Consider the following 17,874-nt stretch of genomic DNA (forward strand, 5'->3'; position numbering starts at 1 on the left):
TTTACAAAATAGGGGTCGTGAATTTGTCGTGATAGTAAATTTGAAAGTACTTTCACAACTTCCTTCAGGAAAATAAAATAAAACATATTTTATTATTGATATTGATATATTTGCACTTATGAACAGCTCTTACTAAAGAATAATCAAACGCTTGTTTTTATGATCTTTACAATTTTGCATGTCTCGATACTTTGCTTTGCAGTCTTACTTCGGAAGTTCAAAAATGTTTTTTTTTTCTTTCCTTTTTGATTTAATTTCAACAGGATAAATACAACGACTCAAATTTCCTTATTAATTTCCTTCATTTGTGTTGCAAAAAGTTCAAATTTACTTTGCTGTTTAATTGAAAGAGATGGAGCATTGTCTAGCCACAATTTCGCTCTCCTTCATTAAGAAAAGTAAAGTACTACAGGAACATAATAGACTTTTATTTATCACTTTCATATTAAGTAGCTGTACTTCACCTAATTTACTAACTGATGAGAACGGATGGTAAATATATTTGCAAATGTTTTATTGTTACAAATGGCAGCGTTGAAAAATAAAAAGTAAAAACTGTTTCTCATTACACAAAAAAACTCCAGAAAAATTTGCTGATAACAAAAACATTTGCTGATGATGTAGGGACAATTCTGTACACGGGAATTCCTTCCTTTTTTGACTTAAAGAGGGATCCAAACATATTTCCAATCATATAGTATTGAAAAAATAAGCTGCAACTTACTCCTTTTAAAAAAATAGTTCAACATTTATAAAAAAAAAAAGTGTACCTGGAAGCTGTAAAAATAATACAGCAATGTAATGCAACTGTATTCTGACTGAGAATAGCTCTTCTTTTAACGGATAGCATGGATTGGTAAACTTACTTTAAATTATGTTACAGTCATCTTCTATCTATCATCATCTTCATGAAATGTAATGATGCCACAAATATAACACAAGTAAATAAAAATGATCTATAAAAAGGGTCAAGGCACTGCGGCTTGGAGGCATGGTGGTGTTATAAGGAAGGACGTGGTGATATGACAGTTAATTATTCATCTTGATAACAGAGCACAGAAAGACTCACTCAAGCTTACTTCAGCTTTAAAACGTGAGGTGAGGGATGATGCAAAGACAGATAATATTGACAGTTTTACTTAACAGTTCATGGAGAATGTTTCAAATGAAACTTCGTCAGAGACTCTGGAAGGGCAGTCTTTTGAAGTTTTGGTCCAAGTGGTCAAAATGAAAGAAGAGCAAACGCAATTGTCGTGTCTGTTCAGTGAGATATCTCATTCTTTTTTTCTCATCCCTTGGCTGATATGTTGTTCCCACTCCTTCAACATTTGGAAGCTTGGTCGAGCAGCAGGATCCAAATTCCAGCACTGTTTCATGATGTTGTACACCACTTCAGGACAGCCATCTGGACAGTCCATTTTGTAACCCTTTTCCACTCTAGGCACGACGTCTTTTAATGGCTACAGAAGGGAAAAGGTTGTTGGTAAATAGACGGGTTGAGAGCAAACATGCATCACATTGGGGTTGATGTGTGGCGAATGACGTGGTTACAAATACAGCAACACATTAATGAACACAGTATAAAACAATACAGTTTTCTTCATTAAAAGGAATGTAGTTTATTATGTTTTTCCTGTTACTCTTCTTAAACATATTATGCATTGTTAAGTTTTGTAAAAGTTACGATACTTTACAAAATATATTACCCTCTGAACTATTAGCAAAGGGAACAAATCTAGACTGTAGATGCATTACTGATTAATCCCCATCTAAATTGAAAGCCCCAATCCACCCTAATAGGTTTTGTATGCCACCTTACTAAAATATATTGTATTGATACTTACAATCCTTGGGTACGGCACTCGGCCATAAGAGTAAATCTCCCAAAGTAAAATACCGTAGCTCCAAACATCTGATTTGGTGGAAAATTTCTGTTAAGAGAAAGAAAACAAGCACATGAGTTTATTCAGTCAGTGGGACCTACACGTGGCAAAGCACAGTAAACACTATGGCAACAGTCCTGGTCAACAAGTTTACCTTTTCTCTGAGGGCCTCCGGCGATGTCCACTTCACAGGCAGCTTAGCGGTGTCCTGAGTTGAAGAGGCCTCCTTGGTCAGACCGAAGTCACTGACTTTGGCCATGTTGTCATCGGACACCAGAACATTACGGGCCGCTAAGTCCCGGTGGACAAAGTTATTGATTTCCAGGTACGCCATAGCTTCACACACATCTCTGAGGAAGTACAAGACCAATCAACCAATCAAAAGACCTTTAAAACCTGAAGACCTTTTTTTCTTTACACTCTCAATCCTGTGATTAAATACATGGAGTACAAATGTCATAATAATCCAACCAAACAGAAATAATGGCCGCTCAGTTTACATTCACTGTTTTGTCCCTACAATATGTTCCATGTATCTCAAACTTTGTAAAACATTTGCCTTTACTGGCACATTTACACCTTTTATATTGATAACCATCAATAATGCGTCAAAATGCATGGAATAGTCACACTTAATACAGATGCTTTTGTTCCCTTTATTTGACAACGTTGATGTGTATGTGAGACAGAAAGGGGAGGTAAATGACAAGTTTGTCTTAAAAACACATTCAGTGGTGTGAAATGAAAAGCACAAATGCAAACAATTCACGGATCCGCTCTTCAAAACAGCTCCACAGATCAAAAACTCTGCCTTTAACACAGTATAATTGTAGATATGATAGAAAACATACGCACAGTGCAAAATTAAGGAGAGCGTCTACACCAAGTACTGTCCGGCCTCTTGAACGCAAGTAGTCAACCAAACAGCCCTGAAAACAGACAAACGGACGTGTTACACCTTTATGAAAGTACTAAGAATGTTAACAGTTCCTCAGACGGTCTACTACCTACCTTGGCCATGTACTCAGTAACTATGTACAGACTTCCGTTCTCCTCTACAATAACACCGAGCAGCTGCACCAGGTTATCGTGCCGTAGTTGCCTTTGGAAGGAGAGGAACGCAGACATGTGATTAACATGTTATACTATCTTCATTCATGTTTCTAAAAAAAAAGAAGAGAGAAATGACAATCTTACGTCATGACGGAAGCCTCTGCAATGAAGGCCTGCGCTGTAGCATCATGCTTTATGCACTTCACAGCTACTTTAGTCCCTCTATAATCTCCCACCATGACATCTGGAATGATCACAAATGAGGTTAGCTTGATTTTATTTGTACATTACTTTTATCTAAACCTTTGTACAAATTCAGAGAATTCAGAGAAATATCACATGCGTGCTTCCATCTTTAGTGGCATGCTCATAACACAGATCCGATCGCCACCACATGTAAGTGATTAAATACAGTTGGGTCACTTGAAGCTACTTGCCTCCAAACTCTCCCTTGCCGATAGCCTGCTGCAGCGTGAGGTCTTTCCTGCTCATCGACCAGCCACCTGTTGGTCAATTAAATAGTAGAAAATATGCAGTGAAACGTAACAGGCTCGTGCATTTGTGCATGTACAAAAAGGCTAAGAGGATGTGGTTGAAGTGAAACTTACCCCTTGAAAACTCATCCTGAGCTGCCACTGTCCCCTCCTCCAACTTTGGCTTTATTAGTTTGGTGCACAGGCCATCTGAATCTTTGGTGTAGTGCTACAAAAAAAAAGAGAATCCTGGGATTATTTAATGAAATATTTAAATATAGAACTGTATAACTTTTTAAAACAATCTTCAGTAAAACTTAATACGACAGAAAGGAAACTCCACAGTTTATGAGTGATAAGACTCAGCGAGCAGTGTTTCATAACACCAACAGAGGGCTGTATGAACAGATTGGCAACATACAGTATATTGTGGAGCACTGTCAAATGAGTTACTTTGTTTAGATTTAGATTACTCACACTGCTCTATTTCACTATATGCTTCGGGTTAAAACAAGCATGGTAATCGCGAAAACGATTAGGGGTGTCTTTTTGAGGTCAGTGCTCTGCACCACGGCACACTGTTCACTCTTCCTCTTTGAGACTTCCTGTTCATTATTTGTACCAGGAACTGTATGTGGTCCACGAGGTCGCACAGAAACTGGCTGTAAAACAGGAAAATAAAGCAAGCAGTAGACCAGAATGCTACTCTCGAAAAAATGTCTTGCCTCAACCAGCTGCATGAGGTTTTCAAAGAACCCCTCGTCATCGATGGTGAGCTTGCCGTTGGAGTAGACGATGCGGTAGTGCTCCACCTTGCCGTCGCAGCTCACACACAGGGTGTAGTCGCCGGGGAAGTTGGTGCTCTCTCGAACCAAATACAGGCCCGTTTCATGAGGGGAAAGCAACAGCTCGGCCTGATCTCGCGTTATCTTCCCATGAAACCATCTGGGAGAAGGAGAACCAGAGAGGTAACAGAGCATTCAAAAGAAAAGAAACAACCACAGGAAAACAGAACCAACAACACAATAAAAATGAGGCACAAGTATCCTGATAACAACGAGAATGATCACGTCTACATTTTAGAGATCAAGTGATTGAAACGTACATGGATCCTTTCTGCAGACTCTCTTCTGGTTGCATCAATCAGTACAAAGCGTATTAAGGGTCAAATCACTTCCCGGTGTAGATTGGGGGGTTTATTTGTAATTGTTATTTGTAACAACACTTTGCACTGATAAAGTACAGTCTATATTGGATCGATGTGGGTAGATGAATCATTAGAAACACCAGGCAGTATGACAGAGTCCAGTAGCACTGCACGATACAAGTATATACTCTATTGAGAGGGTGAATGTACAGTAAATGAATATGCATTGGGCTCCATGGGGAGGTTTTTTTTAAGCCTTAAATAGAAAAAATGGTCTGTTCCCTCAGAGTTGTAGGAAGAAGAGTTTTCCTTTTTATTTGTGTATTACAGGCAGTTCAGATTCCTTTAATATAATGCTGGATCCACTCAGATACCCCTAGATTCTCTTTACCATTTTACTCTCACCTCCACAACGGCTGACATTCAACAATAACAACAGCATTTCATATCATCAGTTGGTGTTTCTCAACTCAAGTCTGTACATTTAGTATTGTTTCTACAGGGTGTTGCTGTACAGCCACACTAGTATGTGTTTTTAAATGTAGAATTAAGACAATATAATGTCGTAAGGGTTATCGTGGCGCAGGGGTTAGAGAAGGTGTACTGGGAAGCACAAGGTTAGTGGTTCGATTCCAGGCTGCCCCATGTTCCATGTTGAAGTGTCCCTGAGCAAGACACCTAACCCCTAATTGCTCCCCGGGCAAAAATGTGAAAAAGCCATGGGTTTAAAGTGTAATGTAAGTCGCTTTGGATAAAAGCGTCTGCTAAATGACATGTAATGTACTGTATGTCTGAAAGTATATATGCACATAAGTGATGATTTGGGGTGAATGGAGGGAAGTCTTCTTCCCAATGTCTTTATTTTGTCATTGTATTCTTGTTATCGCCTTTCTTTGTCTAGTTTTTTCAGAGTAGGTTGAAGGTATCTTAAGCGTTTGTTTAGACAAAGTCCTCAAAAGAAATTGTGTAATTTAGGGCTCTATACATGAATTCAATCCATAGACATTCTCGCACGATTGCAAACAGATCAGTCATGTCGAGAAACTGAGAGATTCTTTAGATAGCTTCAGTCTGAGATTGAAAAGAAACAGGAAACGACGCGAAGCAAAGCGGCGCTGGAAGCAGAAACAAGTGCACTGCAATTACAACACAGGCCGACCGGAGTGTGGTCTCACTTCAGACAACTGGTTCGTCACTGCCAGGCCATGCAGCCCCTCTGCTTCCAGTGAGCTATTTTAACCGTATCTACCAAAGCCACACAAATCTGGTGTAGTGGCACCTTTTGAGTTACAGGCGATACCTGAACCACATCCTGCTCTTAGTTCAAATGAAGGATTGTATTGAGCGTCCCCACTGAGTAACGGCGTTAATCTGTGTACTCACGGCATCAGACTCAGCCTCCCTCCTTTCACTCCTTCTCTTTTCTGAACATAGTTGGCTGGAATTGTTCCCTCGCGACCGGCGGAATTTTTTGCTTTGTACCAGTTTGGATCCTGAAACCCAAAACATCAGAATTGACATTTAAAATGAATCAATTTAAGCGCAACCATTGATTCACTGGTGTTTTTATATACACAGACATGAGAGCATTCGCAAATATTTATAGGAACACAAGTTGGGCCACGAGGCTTTACCTTTGTGACAATAATAATTGTCAACAGATCTCCTTTATTGAAGGGCAGGTCCTGCTCCGATGTGCCTTTAAAGTTGTACCTGGCCACACACTCGGTGCCTTGTGGCCATGTAGTCTACAGGAACATGGGCAGATGACTAATTAGCAAACAAACGTCTCACTGATAACTCATCGGACATGTCATGGTGTGTGTGAGTTCTGAGAAGCACGTACGCTGGAGGCCTTTCTTACCTGGACCTCCGTCATGGTGAGGGGGTTCAATCCTCTCACAGCTGATGTTTTCTAGCTGCAACCATTAGAACTGATAAGACGGACTCGCACATAAAGTACCTGTGAAAGGGAATAGAATTGAATCAGTTTGACGCCCTCGGGTCAAATGTATTCAGTTAACCACAAATAATTCTCACAAAAGGGACTTTGTGGTTTTTCATGGTAAAGTGCATCAGGCACATGTCAGCTATTATCAGAACGCCCTAGAGTAGATCGGATCAGTGGCAGTAAAAATAACTTGCTGATAAAAAAAAAAAGAAGAAAAAAAAAAAAAGGAGAACAGACACTTTTTTTTTTTTAAATCGCACTTTCACAACTAGGGCCGAAAGTTTCCATGACACATTAATACAGAAAGACGAGGCTTATGCGTGTTGTACTGTACTGGATCTACTTTATATTATATTAATTAAACCAGTTCCTTTTTCCTCCCAAAAGCCGCGGTGACTGGCCCTTGTAGGAATCAAGAGAGCTCTCTTCAGCGCTGGAATGCCTACGTGTGGTGAGGCCTGACCAGGCCCGAAGGACTCATCCAGCCCAGCGGTTCTTTACGTCAATAAAGCAGCAACTGACTGCAACTCCGGCCCTGAGTCACCCAGACGCACAGTTTCCATGAAGAATGCACAAAAAACGTATAACGGAATAATGACCTGTGGGTTAAGTCACACTCAACATCCACCCCCACTCAATCCTCCCCCAAAACCCCACTTCCTCCCGTCTTGCCCTAGTTCCCATGGAGAAGAGGTGGGGCTCAATGGACGGCGCTCAGGGAAAATCTTGGCATTGAAACATCTGCTACTTTGCATAAAGTCACATTCGCTCCACAGGTTGTTTACTAAAAAGTCAACTTCCTGTATGTGTTGGAGCAGTTCACGTCCACGATATCATATCAGTGTCCCACACCCACCAACCTATAAAAGGACACCCCCACCTTGCATCCGTTGGTCCCTCCCAGTCTTTTCTACGTTACACTTTGACATTTCACACTGCACAGAGAGTCATAACAGGAAAAGACGGCGGCGGTGCTTTGAGGCTGTTATGCTCTTTGTGAAGGAAGCCAAACTAAACGTGCCATGTGACCCCTCGGTCTGAAAGTCTGAAATGCCTGTAAGTCACAAGCGGTTCCACCAAGGACATTTCAGCCATATTATTTAGATGCCTGACAGGATAAAGATATCCAGTGATTCATAGAAACAAAGTCAAAAAGGTTACATCAATTTTGTATCATCCAGTATCCCGTTACTCATCTCGTGTCCTACCCAACCCGGGCTGGAAATCAATGTGCAACATGAAAAGTACTTACTAGTACCTTGTATGTTTAAGATATTTTGGTGATTATCTGTATTTTTGATTGTAATTAACACACATAAACATAACAAGTAGAATCAAGTGTACCGTGGCCTGCAGAAACACATCAATATTAATCATCTAAGAATATACAATGTTAAGACAGAACCTTTTTTTAGTTGCATTGCCATTATGTTTCTTTTTACATATGTAAACACAACCATTAAAAGTGGAGGGATCACAAAAGAGACCGTAGATGCACCAAATTGTCAAACCACCCCAAATGTCAACCTCCAGTAGAAGCTAGTGGAAGAGCAACGTGATCTCATCAGAGTGCAGATCGATGGGGGCCAAGGCCGACGCACAACAGGACCTTTTACTCCCTATTTTTCTGGGGGGAGTGAATGCGTCTCAGCGGCAGGCCACCACAAACCGATCGAAGGGGACAGAACTCAGTCGGTCATGGAGTCACATCGCCATTTCCAGAGAGCTCCACATGCAACCACAGCTTGCTCTTTTCAGGAAGCGGACAAAGCCGTCATTGTGAGTCTGTCGAGTTTCTACTGACCCCTGTCTCATTGAGAAGTCATCATCATCATCATCATCGGCCTGTCAGTCTGTCCAGAGAGCAGGGGGGATATGATTCAGTTCCGCAGGTCTGGTGATATGAATTATACTTCAGATTTGATTAATTATTATCAATGGCCTTACAAAATGATCTCAATACCATGGCACGGCCATTGCTTTAGTGACTTATTACATCCTATTCAGGAATCAGGAATCAGGAATCAGGAAACATTTATTGGCCAAAATATGTCAAACATACAAGGAATTTGTCTTGGCGGTTAGTGCGCGACAGTAGACAGACAAGACAACAGTGCACAGGTAATAAAATAAAGTGGAATATTAACATATTATCAGTGTTAGGAAAAGCTAGGCATGACCCGAGCTACTGAAAGCAACAGGAAACCAGCAGACGCAGTGACAGACTAAACATGGAGTCAGGAAAGAGCACAAGGAGAACAAATTCACACCAAATCCAACAATCACTAGTAAATAGAAGTTATCACAAAGTCAATCGAACTACAGTCCAAATTGGCAAATCATAAATAAACCAGTTGATCAACATTATGTCTTGTCTAGATTGTCTTAAGCAAGTTAGTCATAAACTGTACAAATCAGTGGTAGCTTGAGCACCCAAAGCAAGACATGGCAGGAATGTAGAAATGTCTCCTTTGTTCTCGTTTAAATAAGCCACTTGCTGCTCTATCTAGGGGGTGAAAAGGTCTTGCAAAAGCTGTGAGGACAGCTGGGGGTCCTGGGGACAGATCGGCAAAATGTGTCACTCAAGGCGCTGGTCATTGAGATCGGAATCTAAAGAGTAACGGGACCATGTTCGAGTCAAGCTCAGTTTCGATCGTGGAGAGCATGTCTGCATTGTGAAAGCAAACAAAGAGCATTTATTTGAGAACTGGACTGGATTTGGAACTTTGAGGTCCCGGTATTAGTTATTCCATTTTAGGCTACTTCTACTACTTCTTCGACTCCCACTCTATGACATTACAGAGGGAAATTTTCCACTTCTCATTTTCACACATTAGTCCACCATTATTAACAACATAATGTCATCTAATAAATCAAGTCACCAGGGCCATTTCTTTGTGTAAAAAACACTTCACGTGCTTTTACTCAAGCAGGACTTTAACGGTGGTCCTGCATCCCTCCTCTGTTTACAGCAGGAGTGCAATCCGCCCCTCATCCTGACCCCCCACAGTCTCAGGATGCTCTACGACTGCTTTAATGCAGCTGCCCAGTAATCCTCACCATTGCAGCAGCAGGGCGGCAGAAAGAAGGAATCAACGATTGTTGTCCGCGTCGCTTCAGCTATCAACTGGCAGATTTACAAACTAGCTCACCGAGCGGTGAGAAATGTACAGAAAGAGAAGGAGTGCGTTGCGTGCCAACAGTTCACTCAGCTGGCTCTGAAAGCCTGCAGATGTTCTTGAGGAACCTCAGTGGAGGAAATCCCCTCCGGCTCCAGGACAACAGCTGGACTGTGGTGCAGCAACACGGCTGGTCTGTAAAAGCCAGATCTCTCTGCAGGATATACGACAGGAAGTACGAGTCCAGCGGTAGGCTGCGCGGCACAAGCCGTCATTGTATCACTTTCACGGCGTTCAGTTTTGCCTATGAGGCTGAGTGATACGAGGCATGAGAGCATACTGATAGGGTATACGCACACAAATAGTATCCTGTTCGACATAGATACACATTAAACTTAACCCAAAAAACAAGGCCGTCTTCAGACTAACAGGAAGAGAAAATCAATGATAGTCAGGGGAAAAAAAACCTTAATTTAGCATCCGGGCTTTACAGTACACTTTGCCTTTTATTCCCTTCTTAAGTTCAGAGAACACAATGGAGGCCTCTTTGAGGTAATTAACACTTTTACTAAGTAAACACGTCAAAAAAAACACCATGTAAGGCGAAGTGGCCATGCCTGAGCGGTGAATGGACACTTCCTTGCTGAGGTGCTGTGCACAGCATGCAGCGCAACGCTGCATATGCCACATGACAGGGTAGCAGTCTGTGTTGGTTTCATAAGCTTCATCCGTCTTTACAGCTTGGTTCAACTCTGAAAGAGGAATCCTCTGGGAGCAGCTGCAAAGTCTGCTATGCGTCAGGACTTTTTTCTGTCTTCAAAAAGCCAGGAGAGGAGCATCACACCTCAAGGAATAATAATAGCAGCAAATAATTGCATAACAACCCAAATGGAGGTGAAGCATTCCAGCAAGTGCAACCAGTTTTGCAAATAAAAAAAAAATGGCAACTCTGAATGCAAATCTGAATGTCCAAATGCATCATGTTGAGTCAGCAGAATACAATGGTCGCTTTTGAGACCATGACTTTAGAGAGCAGCATGATGCAGCTTCTGCACCACAAAAAGCAGAGGAAGTTGAAGAAGTTCGAAAGAGGGGAGGGGCGGTCAGAAAAGGAAATCGCATATTTAGAAAGCATTCTTTGGAATTACTGTAGGAACACCCAGAGAAATCAAATTGTATTATTTTCTTGGCCTACGTGTCACTGGTTTGCAAAAAGATGCACTTGATCAGAGGCGCCAATTGTTGTGCAACAAGACAACGGAAGCGCACGCGCTGGCAGCTTACTTACTTTAGAAACGAGCGCTACTTTTTGCGCACAACGCAACTCAGACAATTTCAAAAGAAACTCTTACCGGTTTGCAGGCAAAACCCCGATTAGTAACAACCAACAACAGGTGATCCGGTGTCTGTCCTCGGAGAGACAGCGAATTTCCCATTCACCAAATAACTGTCAAGTTGTTGTCGAAGCGCAAAACGCACACAGAGTCCCGTCGAGGAAGTGAACTGCGCCTTTGACCTCAGAAGTCCAAAAGTACCTCAACGAAACCAGCGGACTGATCCCGATGCGTCTCCTGTCAACATTATTCTGGGAAATGTCTCTACAGGTGATGAAACGGGGACGTGTCGCTGCAGCCTCGGCGGTGCCAGAAGTCAAGAGGAAACAGCACGAGAACAAAAGTCCCAGCGGTGAAGTACATGCGATTCGGAACAGTTGGGTTCTTCCTCTCACTGGTCCACTCCTTTTCCCCTTCAGAAAAATTTAAGTTTTCGCCCCACCTTGTTTGCGCAGTGCACATGCGCGTCGATATGAAGCAAGTCGAGTTAAAGATAGATCAGTGAATTTATTTAGTGGTGGGAATCCCATACTTACAAAACGACCACTGAGACGAAGCAACGGTGAACAGTTTTTTTGTATGTTTTATTATTGTCACGGAGGACTGCACAGGAATTTCATGCACATGACGCCTGACAGCGGACTTTGCACCCGAAAAGGAAACCGTTCTCCTGTCTAGACGAAACCTCCCTCTCACTCATAAACGCAATTCTGCTCTCCGAGCTGCAGACTGTTCTGGTATGACCTAAACAACCAGAATCGGTCCATTTGAAACGTCTAAACTAAATCTCAAGAAGCGTGACAGAAGATACTTTACAAACCAGATTCTCCTCTGATGACATTTTGTGGAGAAATGCAAACTCCTGAATGAGGAAATAGAGCATAAAGCTGCCGTTATAGCAGCATAAGGAAACGCCAATAGACCTGTGAGTTAACGCCCCCTGGCGGCCAAAGGCACCCCCCCCCCCCCCCCCCCCCCCCCCTGTTCAGTCCCCTGGCTGATGTCTCCAGAGTAGACTTGTCTCAACAGAGGAGACAGGAATGTTTGAGAAAGGGCAAACCCTTTGTGCACGGGTGTCATTTTCCCTCAACTAGTGGATCAAAGCCCTCTGCAAGTGAGTTGAGACAGAAAACAATGAGATCAACATGTTGATGTAAACAATCGGCTGGACTTTTTAAAACCATCGATATCCCAGACACATTTTCAAATAAATGTGATTGTGTCAAAGTACAAAGCAAAAGTTTTGACCTTCATTGTCAAGAAGGTCTGGCAGTAGAAGTACAAACATCACCTCAGTCGAGGACCTGAGGCAGCACACGTCGAGCAGCTCTGATTAGATTTCAGTCTATACTTTAGAAATACCACCAGTGGTTAAGTACACAAACAGCCTTCCTCTTATATCATGACGGGGAATACAGGAAATAACTGTTTAGGCCTCATCACAAAAAACCCAATATATTTGGTTCATAGGGAGCACTCGGTGCAGTTAGTTGAATCTTGATCAACGTGAGGTCAAGATGCTTCGCCCATTCACACGTTCACATTCCAAATACAGCATTTCAATGTGAGAAAACCACTCGATAATAGCAAACAGATGCTAACATTAAGGGGATACACCTGTAAGATTGAAACTCAGAAAGGACCATACCCCCTTGTTTTTACAAATCATCTTTAAACATCACAACTGTAATTCATCTAAAATAGTCCATTATAGAAAATGCCACATACACATGTGTTAGTGTGAGGCGGCACTTTCAAAATCTGCAAATGATGTAGCTACTGTGTTGTTTCGTTTTTGTATTCCACACAGTAATAGAAAAATATGAATAAATGTAAAATACAAACCAATGATTTGTAATTCAGGAACTGAACACAGGTATGGTCCTTCAAAGCAATAAAAAGCAAAAGGGAAACAGAAGCACAACGAAAACCTTTGTTGACATTCATTACTAATCGAACAACTAGTTCCAGAACAGTCAGTGAGTCGTTTGGCTCGCCTCGCAGGTTCCAACAAGTCAGTTTAAAAACAAAACAAAAAAACAACAATGTAATATCTATTCAGTATACATTTTTTAGCACCAAACAGCATTTCCAGTGCGCCCTGTATTCTTTATGGATATGGACTAAACCAAATGTAGACATCCGTACTCGTTTTGTTTGTTTTTTTGCACACAGGATCTGTAGTTTTTCTTGCGTTCACAAAACAAGTCTTTTAAAATACTAAAATGTACCCTCATAACTGCTGTAGACTGATTCTGAAGGTGTTGATGCAACTAATGACGGATTGCATTGGCGCAGAAGCTACTGGGACAGATGCTCACATCATAACTTAAGCTCTATATTATCACATTTAGCACACAAACGTTTCCCCCCGCTTAAAAGCCTAAAATGCGTATTGGGAGGTTCTGCCTGCTGCGCCATCTAAATCAACATGAACTAATTTATGAAATAATGAAACTGCTGATATGTGGATCCTCTGCAAAAGCAGCTCCTTTAAACACTGACTTAGATTGAAAATACAAAATCACTCGCGTGACAAACATTCCACATTTTGTCCAATGGATTTTCTATCCCAAAATATCAGGTGACAGTTAAATTGCTGTCCAACCGGACAGGATTTAAAACAAACCAATGGCAAAGGTACATCCAATATAAAGTGGATTTCTATTCTCTCATCCAGATTTATGGAACATCCCCTTTACATCCATCTCCATTCATTCACCAGATGGTATTGGAATGACGTTAGATTTAAGTGCCATTCAGAAATGTTTTGATGTCAAATGCCTTCACATGATCTAAACAGGCATGAAAACGGGTCAAGGGTGAAAAAGGTGAGAAGGATATTACCCTTCTAGGGCAGGGAGTTTAACTGGTTTTGTCCCAGGGACCACCATTCTGAATAGAAAGTAATTTGCGGCCCACTGACGTGCCTGCACGCGCGTGCGTATTTGTAACCGCTGTCGCCACGCCCCCCGCGCACATATTCCGTTTGTAGCACTAGTCAGTGTAAGTTCTTCGATACTTTTCACGATATTCAAGAGTAGCCACTGAAGAGATTCACTGAAGAGATTCAGTGACTGGATCTCGCGCTCCCTTCTGACACGCGCACCTGTTCGCAGTTCACTGAATCTCGCGCTCCCTTCCCTTATGGTTGTAGCTGGTTGTCATCTACGGTCCACTACCGTTACAGAGAGGTGCCGCTTGTGTTTTGACAACGTTTTATCTCATGATTTCGACTTTCTATCCCCTTTCTTCAGTGCGGAAATGGGCTTCTATAGGTTGTGTGAATGCATCACTCGGGCCAATCCAAAGACGGGGTTTGTAACCAATCAGGTGTAGAGACCATGGTGACTGGCTCCGCCCCCTTACTGTCAAAAAGAAAAACAGCGAGCGCGTAGAAAACACCGTCGAGCGCGAGCAGAGATTCTCCTCGCGAGCAACGAAGTTCACGCTCCGCGAGCGAGCAAATATCTCGCGCAAGACAAAGTTTTGCTCGCGCGAAACCGGACTTTTGCTCGCGGATGTTTGATTTATGCGCGCTCAAATTTTTACAGTGATTTGCCGCCATACCCCCCCCCCCCCAAAAAAAAACCTCACCGAATCTACACGAGTCACTTATTTTGGTTTCAAAACGGCGAATTTCGCTGAAAGGTGAGGGATTTTCATGCCTGTCTAAAACTACTTTTGTTATTATTTTTGCCACTTAAGCTGTAGTTTCAAAGAAATCTTACAAATATCATTTAGTATCATGTAAATACATGACGGTTGACACATTTACTTTTTCAATAAAGCTCTCCACTCCCCCACCCATAGAACATATTCCTTGTAGAACTAATGCTGACAACAGTGGTCCCATTCACATGTTGAATAGGTCACAACTTTAAGGATAAACTCTGGAATTTAAGGCCCCGTAACCTTGTGTGTGGCCACAGAAGAGTGTTGTTTACCAACTAGTCCCATTATGCAGCGTGCAAGGGGATGACAAATTTGCAGCCAAAGGGAGAAATGTACTTGATTCCCACTTCGTGGAACACCTGTCGGGGAATGCCTATGTCACACAGGTAAACCCTGCCAGCCCCTTCAGCCAGGGGCAGGGGGAGGCAGAGAGAGAGGGACCACTTGGCCTCGACTGCCTGTGCCTTTCCACTAACAGGAGGGTCCAAGCTGAGCACTGGTGCTCGGTTCTGGTTAGCCCAGTCTGCAGCTGCTCGGTGCCACGGCTGATCCATCAGGAATGTGTTCTCGTGGCAGTCCAGACAGTTTATGATTAGATCTACTGGACTGTCTGGGAGGTCTGTGGAGTTGGAGGGAAGAAATTAAAAACAACAACAACAATTGAGCAAAATAAGAGAATTAGAAAAATATGCCCACCTTTGATACTGGACACCTGTTGGCCACCAGTTTTGTTGAAGAGGGTGAGCTCGCTGGTGACTGAGTCGAGCATCTTAACAAAATTGGGCAGAAACAAGATGACCTCCACTTCGTGATTGGCCAGGTGACGGCCACAGCTGATGCCCTGAGCCCCCTGAACATGAGGCCCACACAGGAGAGCAACTGTGGGACGCTGGTGCAGATTTTTGGGAGTGAATCTGGAAGAAACAGAGACATAACTAAGCTGCTCTTCATTTAGCCAAGGATGTTGTGAACTTACAAACCATTGCTGATTGCTTACCTGTTGGGCCCACCCAGCAATGTGAGTGCCATCTGACTTGCACACACTCCAGTCATCTCAAGTCTTCGCTCCAGCGAGAGGCCATGGCGCTCAGCGACTGACAACAGTCGCTGGTGTAGTTCATAGGATATACTGGGAACAACCAGCCCAGAATCTGTACGGAGAAAGACAACACAAATATGAATATTTTAGAATCAGAACTGGTTACTGCAAAGTACATACAAGGAATTTCACCAGGTGAATGGTGCATAACAATGAATAAACACATTGCAATAATATGTGACGTGGTTTAAAAATTGAATTATTTGAAATTCACAACGAAAATATGGTTAACTAACACACATAATAGTGCTTTAAGTTTACTACTCAAGTGGGAAGAGCATTTCACATAGATAAATTAATTACAAGGGTGAGTAATAGTAAGAAATTGTTTTAGCTAAGAAAGTGTCCAAGTCGGGGGGGGGGTTATTGATGAACCCCACAGCAGATTGGAAGAAACAATGTGTAATCTTTACTATATTCAGCGCTCTTTAGACAATTTTCCTTCCCGGTCGCTGATTAACGAGAAACAACTTACCGGTGCAGTACTCTTTGGCCCCAGGCTGCGGTACGGTAATCTGTCTGTACACAATGGGTTTGGCTTCCAGGATGTTTTCATCGTGACGGTACCGAGTTGGTGTCTGATCTTGAGGAGTCCCACGTGACCTCGCCCCATTACGGCGCTCGGATATATCGATTTCTGAGAAAACCGCTGCTTTGTCAAAAAGAGCCAGGTTTCCTTCAAAATCAAAATCCGTATCTAGCCCGTCATCCACGGCATCCCCAAAACACTCGTCATCTCGGGGCTTCATCTGACCATTCTTCGCGCCGTTCTTCTTCGGCGTCACTTGGTTCACCCCTCGACTACAAGATGACCCTGATGGGAAGAATACACTGCAATTCTCAACACACCAACCATTAGCAATAATATTTTCGGATTGAGCCGTACTACATTGCACTTACAGGAGTTGTGTCTTCTACGAAATGCTTTTGGCTGGCCAGGTATGTCTAGGTGACGTTCTCCGTAGCTTTTGGAGCTGTGCTGAGGAGAGTTGACTTTCTCCACGGACCTGGGATCACCCATTGGGACTGCAACTGGGGCACTCCCTGCCTTGGTGGTTGCGAAAGAGCCATTTCTAGCATTGCCACATTTTATATCTAAAATCTTGAGTTCTTTTATGTCCATGGCACTGCAGGGGGGGGGGGGGGGGGGGGGGTAGAATATTGTATTTAATAACTAATCATTCATAATAAACATTTAATGAGAAAACATTTTGTGGCAGTTTTACCTGAATGTGACCTCAGGAACAGGGCACTTGACTCCATTATTGAAAGGTTGCCTTAAGGAGATGGTTTGGCTGGACTGGTCCACGGACACCACTTCTCCTTGGTAGACTCCCAGTGTTGGCCCACAGTTAATTGACACCAAACTACCCAACCAGTCCGCTGCCATGTCTGCGCCACGTTAAAAAAAAGAGACGTTTTGATTACACGTTTCTCCCCAGGGAAGCTTAGCAAACAAGCACGGACTCTCGGTTTAAATATAAAGGTAACTTTATGGCAGCTGGACGTCAGAAATCAAATTTGCGTGGTGCTATCGAAGTAATGCTAACTGACTAGCATTAGCGCCGGCCTGTTATTCATCGTTAATTCCGAGAAACTAACGGTGTATTTGATTAAAGACGAGAGCTTATTACGTTCTACCTTTTTGAAGTTGACACGAAACAGAATTATCAAGAACAGTAATTAATTAAATGTCAAATTAAATGCTAAAAGGACAGTCGTAGCTCCTTCAAAGTGCTAGCTTTTAGCTTATTGAATGGTCAAAAGATGCGGCTAACAGCGTCAAGATGACAGCTTCCGTTTTCCTCTAAAATACGTTTTTCACATTAAGAGCGCAACAAATCATGATAATGAATAAAATTGGAAATATACTGCGGTTTCTATCATCAAAATTATCAACGCATACGCTTCTGTTGTAGTTAAAATACAATGTAACGCAGGTGCCTATTCAAGCGTTAATCCCATGGATCTAAACAACTGTGGAATTAGTCAGTTGCATGCAATATTTCTCACAGACCCGTAAGAATTAGCAGGCGTCTAGAGCCATGGTACTATTTGACAACTCAACATATGCTTATTTTTCCCTTTAAAAACCTTTGTTGCCCCAACTAAGAACATTTATTAAAAAAAATATTACTCT

At 42.4% G+C, this 17,874-nt stretch overlaps 2 protein-coding genes across 6 annotated transcripts; both read right to left on the reverse strand.

Annotated features, from left to right (window-relative positions):
- Positions 1-497: 497 nt before the first annotated feature.
- Positions 498-11,524, reverse strand: LOC120809837 (tyrosine-protein kinase CSK). 4 transcript variants are annotated; one of them, XM_040163946.2, is made up of 14 exons: positions 10,979-11,377; positions 8,312-8,360; positions 6,421-6,519; positions 6,191-6,304; positions 5,940-6,049; positions 4,135-4,354; positions 3,545-3,638; positions 3,374-3,439; positions 3,081-3,180; positions 2,895-2,985; positions 2,739-2,812; positions 2,038-2,233; positions 1,845-1,931; positions 498-1,460 (listed from the first exon to the last, which is right to left on the reverse strand). In XM_040163946.2, the coding sequence occupies exons 3-14, from the start codon at positions 6,433-6,435 to the stop codon at positions 1,275-1,277; spliced, it is 1,353 nt and encodes a 450-aa protein (XP_040019880.1). In that variant the 5' UTR covers positions 6,436-6,519; positions 8,312-8,360; positions 10,979-11,377; the 3' UTR covers positions 498-1,274. The 4 variants fall into 4 exon arrangements, with proteins under 4 accessions (XP_040019880.1, XP_040019879.1, XP_040019878.1 ...); XM_040163945.2 differs by having other exon boundaries at positions 8,312-8,401; positions 10,979-11,360; XM_040163944.2 differs by lacking the exon at positions 8,312-8,360 and having other exon boundaries at positions 10,979-11,524.
- On the reverse strand, positions 11,518-17,541 carry edc3 (enhancer of mRNA decapping 3 homolog (S. cerevisiae)). 2 transcript variants are annotated; one of them, XM_040163953.2, is made up of 7 exons: positions 17,376-17,528; positions 16,961-17,126; positions 16,635-16,861; positions 16,210-16,548; positions 15,633-15,786; positions 15,332-15,549; positions 11,518-15,254 (listed from the first exon to the last, which is right to left on the reverse strand). In XM_040163953.2, exons 2-7 carry the CDS (start codon positions 17,122-17,124, stop codon positions 14,920-14,922), a joined length of 1,437 nt encoding a protein of 478 aa, XP_040019887.1. In that variant the 5' UTR covers positions 17,125-17,126; positions 17,376-17,528; the 3' UTR covers positions 11,518-14,919. The 2 variants fall into 2 exon arrangements, with proteins under 2 accessions (XP_040019887.1, XP_040019886.1); XM_040163952.2 differs by having other exon boundaries at positions 16,961-17,541.
- Positions 17,542-17,874: the final 333 nt, after the last annotated feature.

This window comes from Gasterosteus aculeatus, chromosome X (assembly GCF_964276395.1).
Source record: "Gasterosteus aculeatus chromosome X, fGasAcu3.hap1.1, whole genome shotgun sequence".
Taxonomy (NCBI): domain Eukaryota; kingdom Metazoa; phylum Chordata; class Actinopteri; order Perciformes; family Gasterosteidae; genus Gasterosteus; species Gasterosteus aculeatus.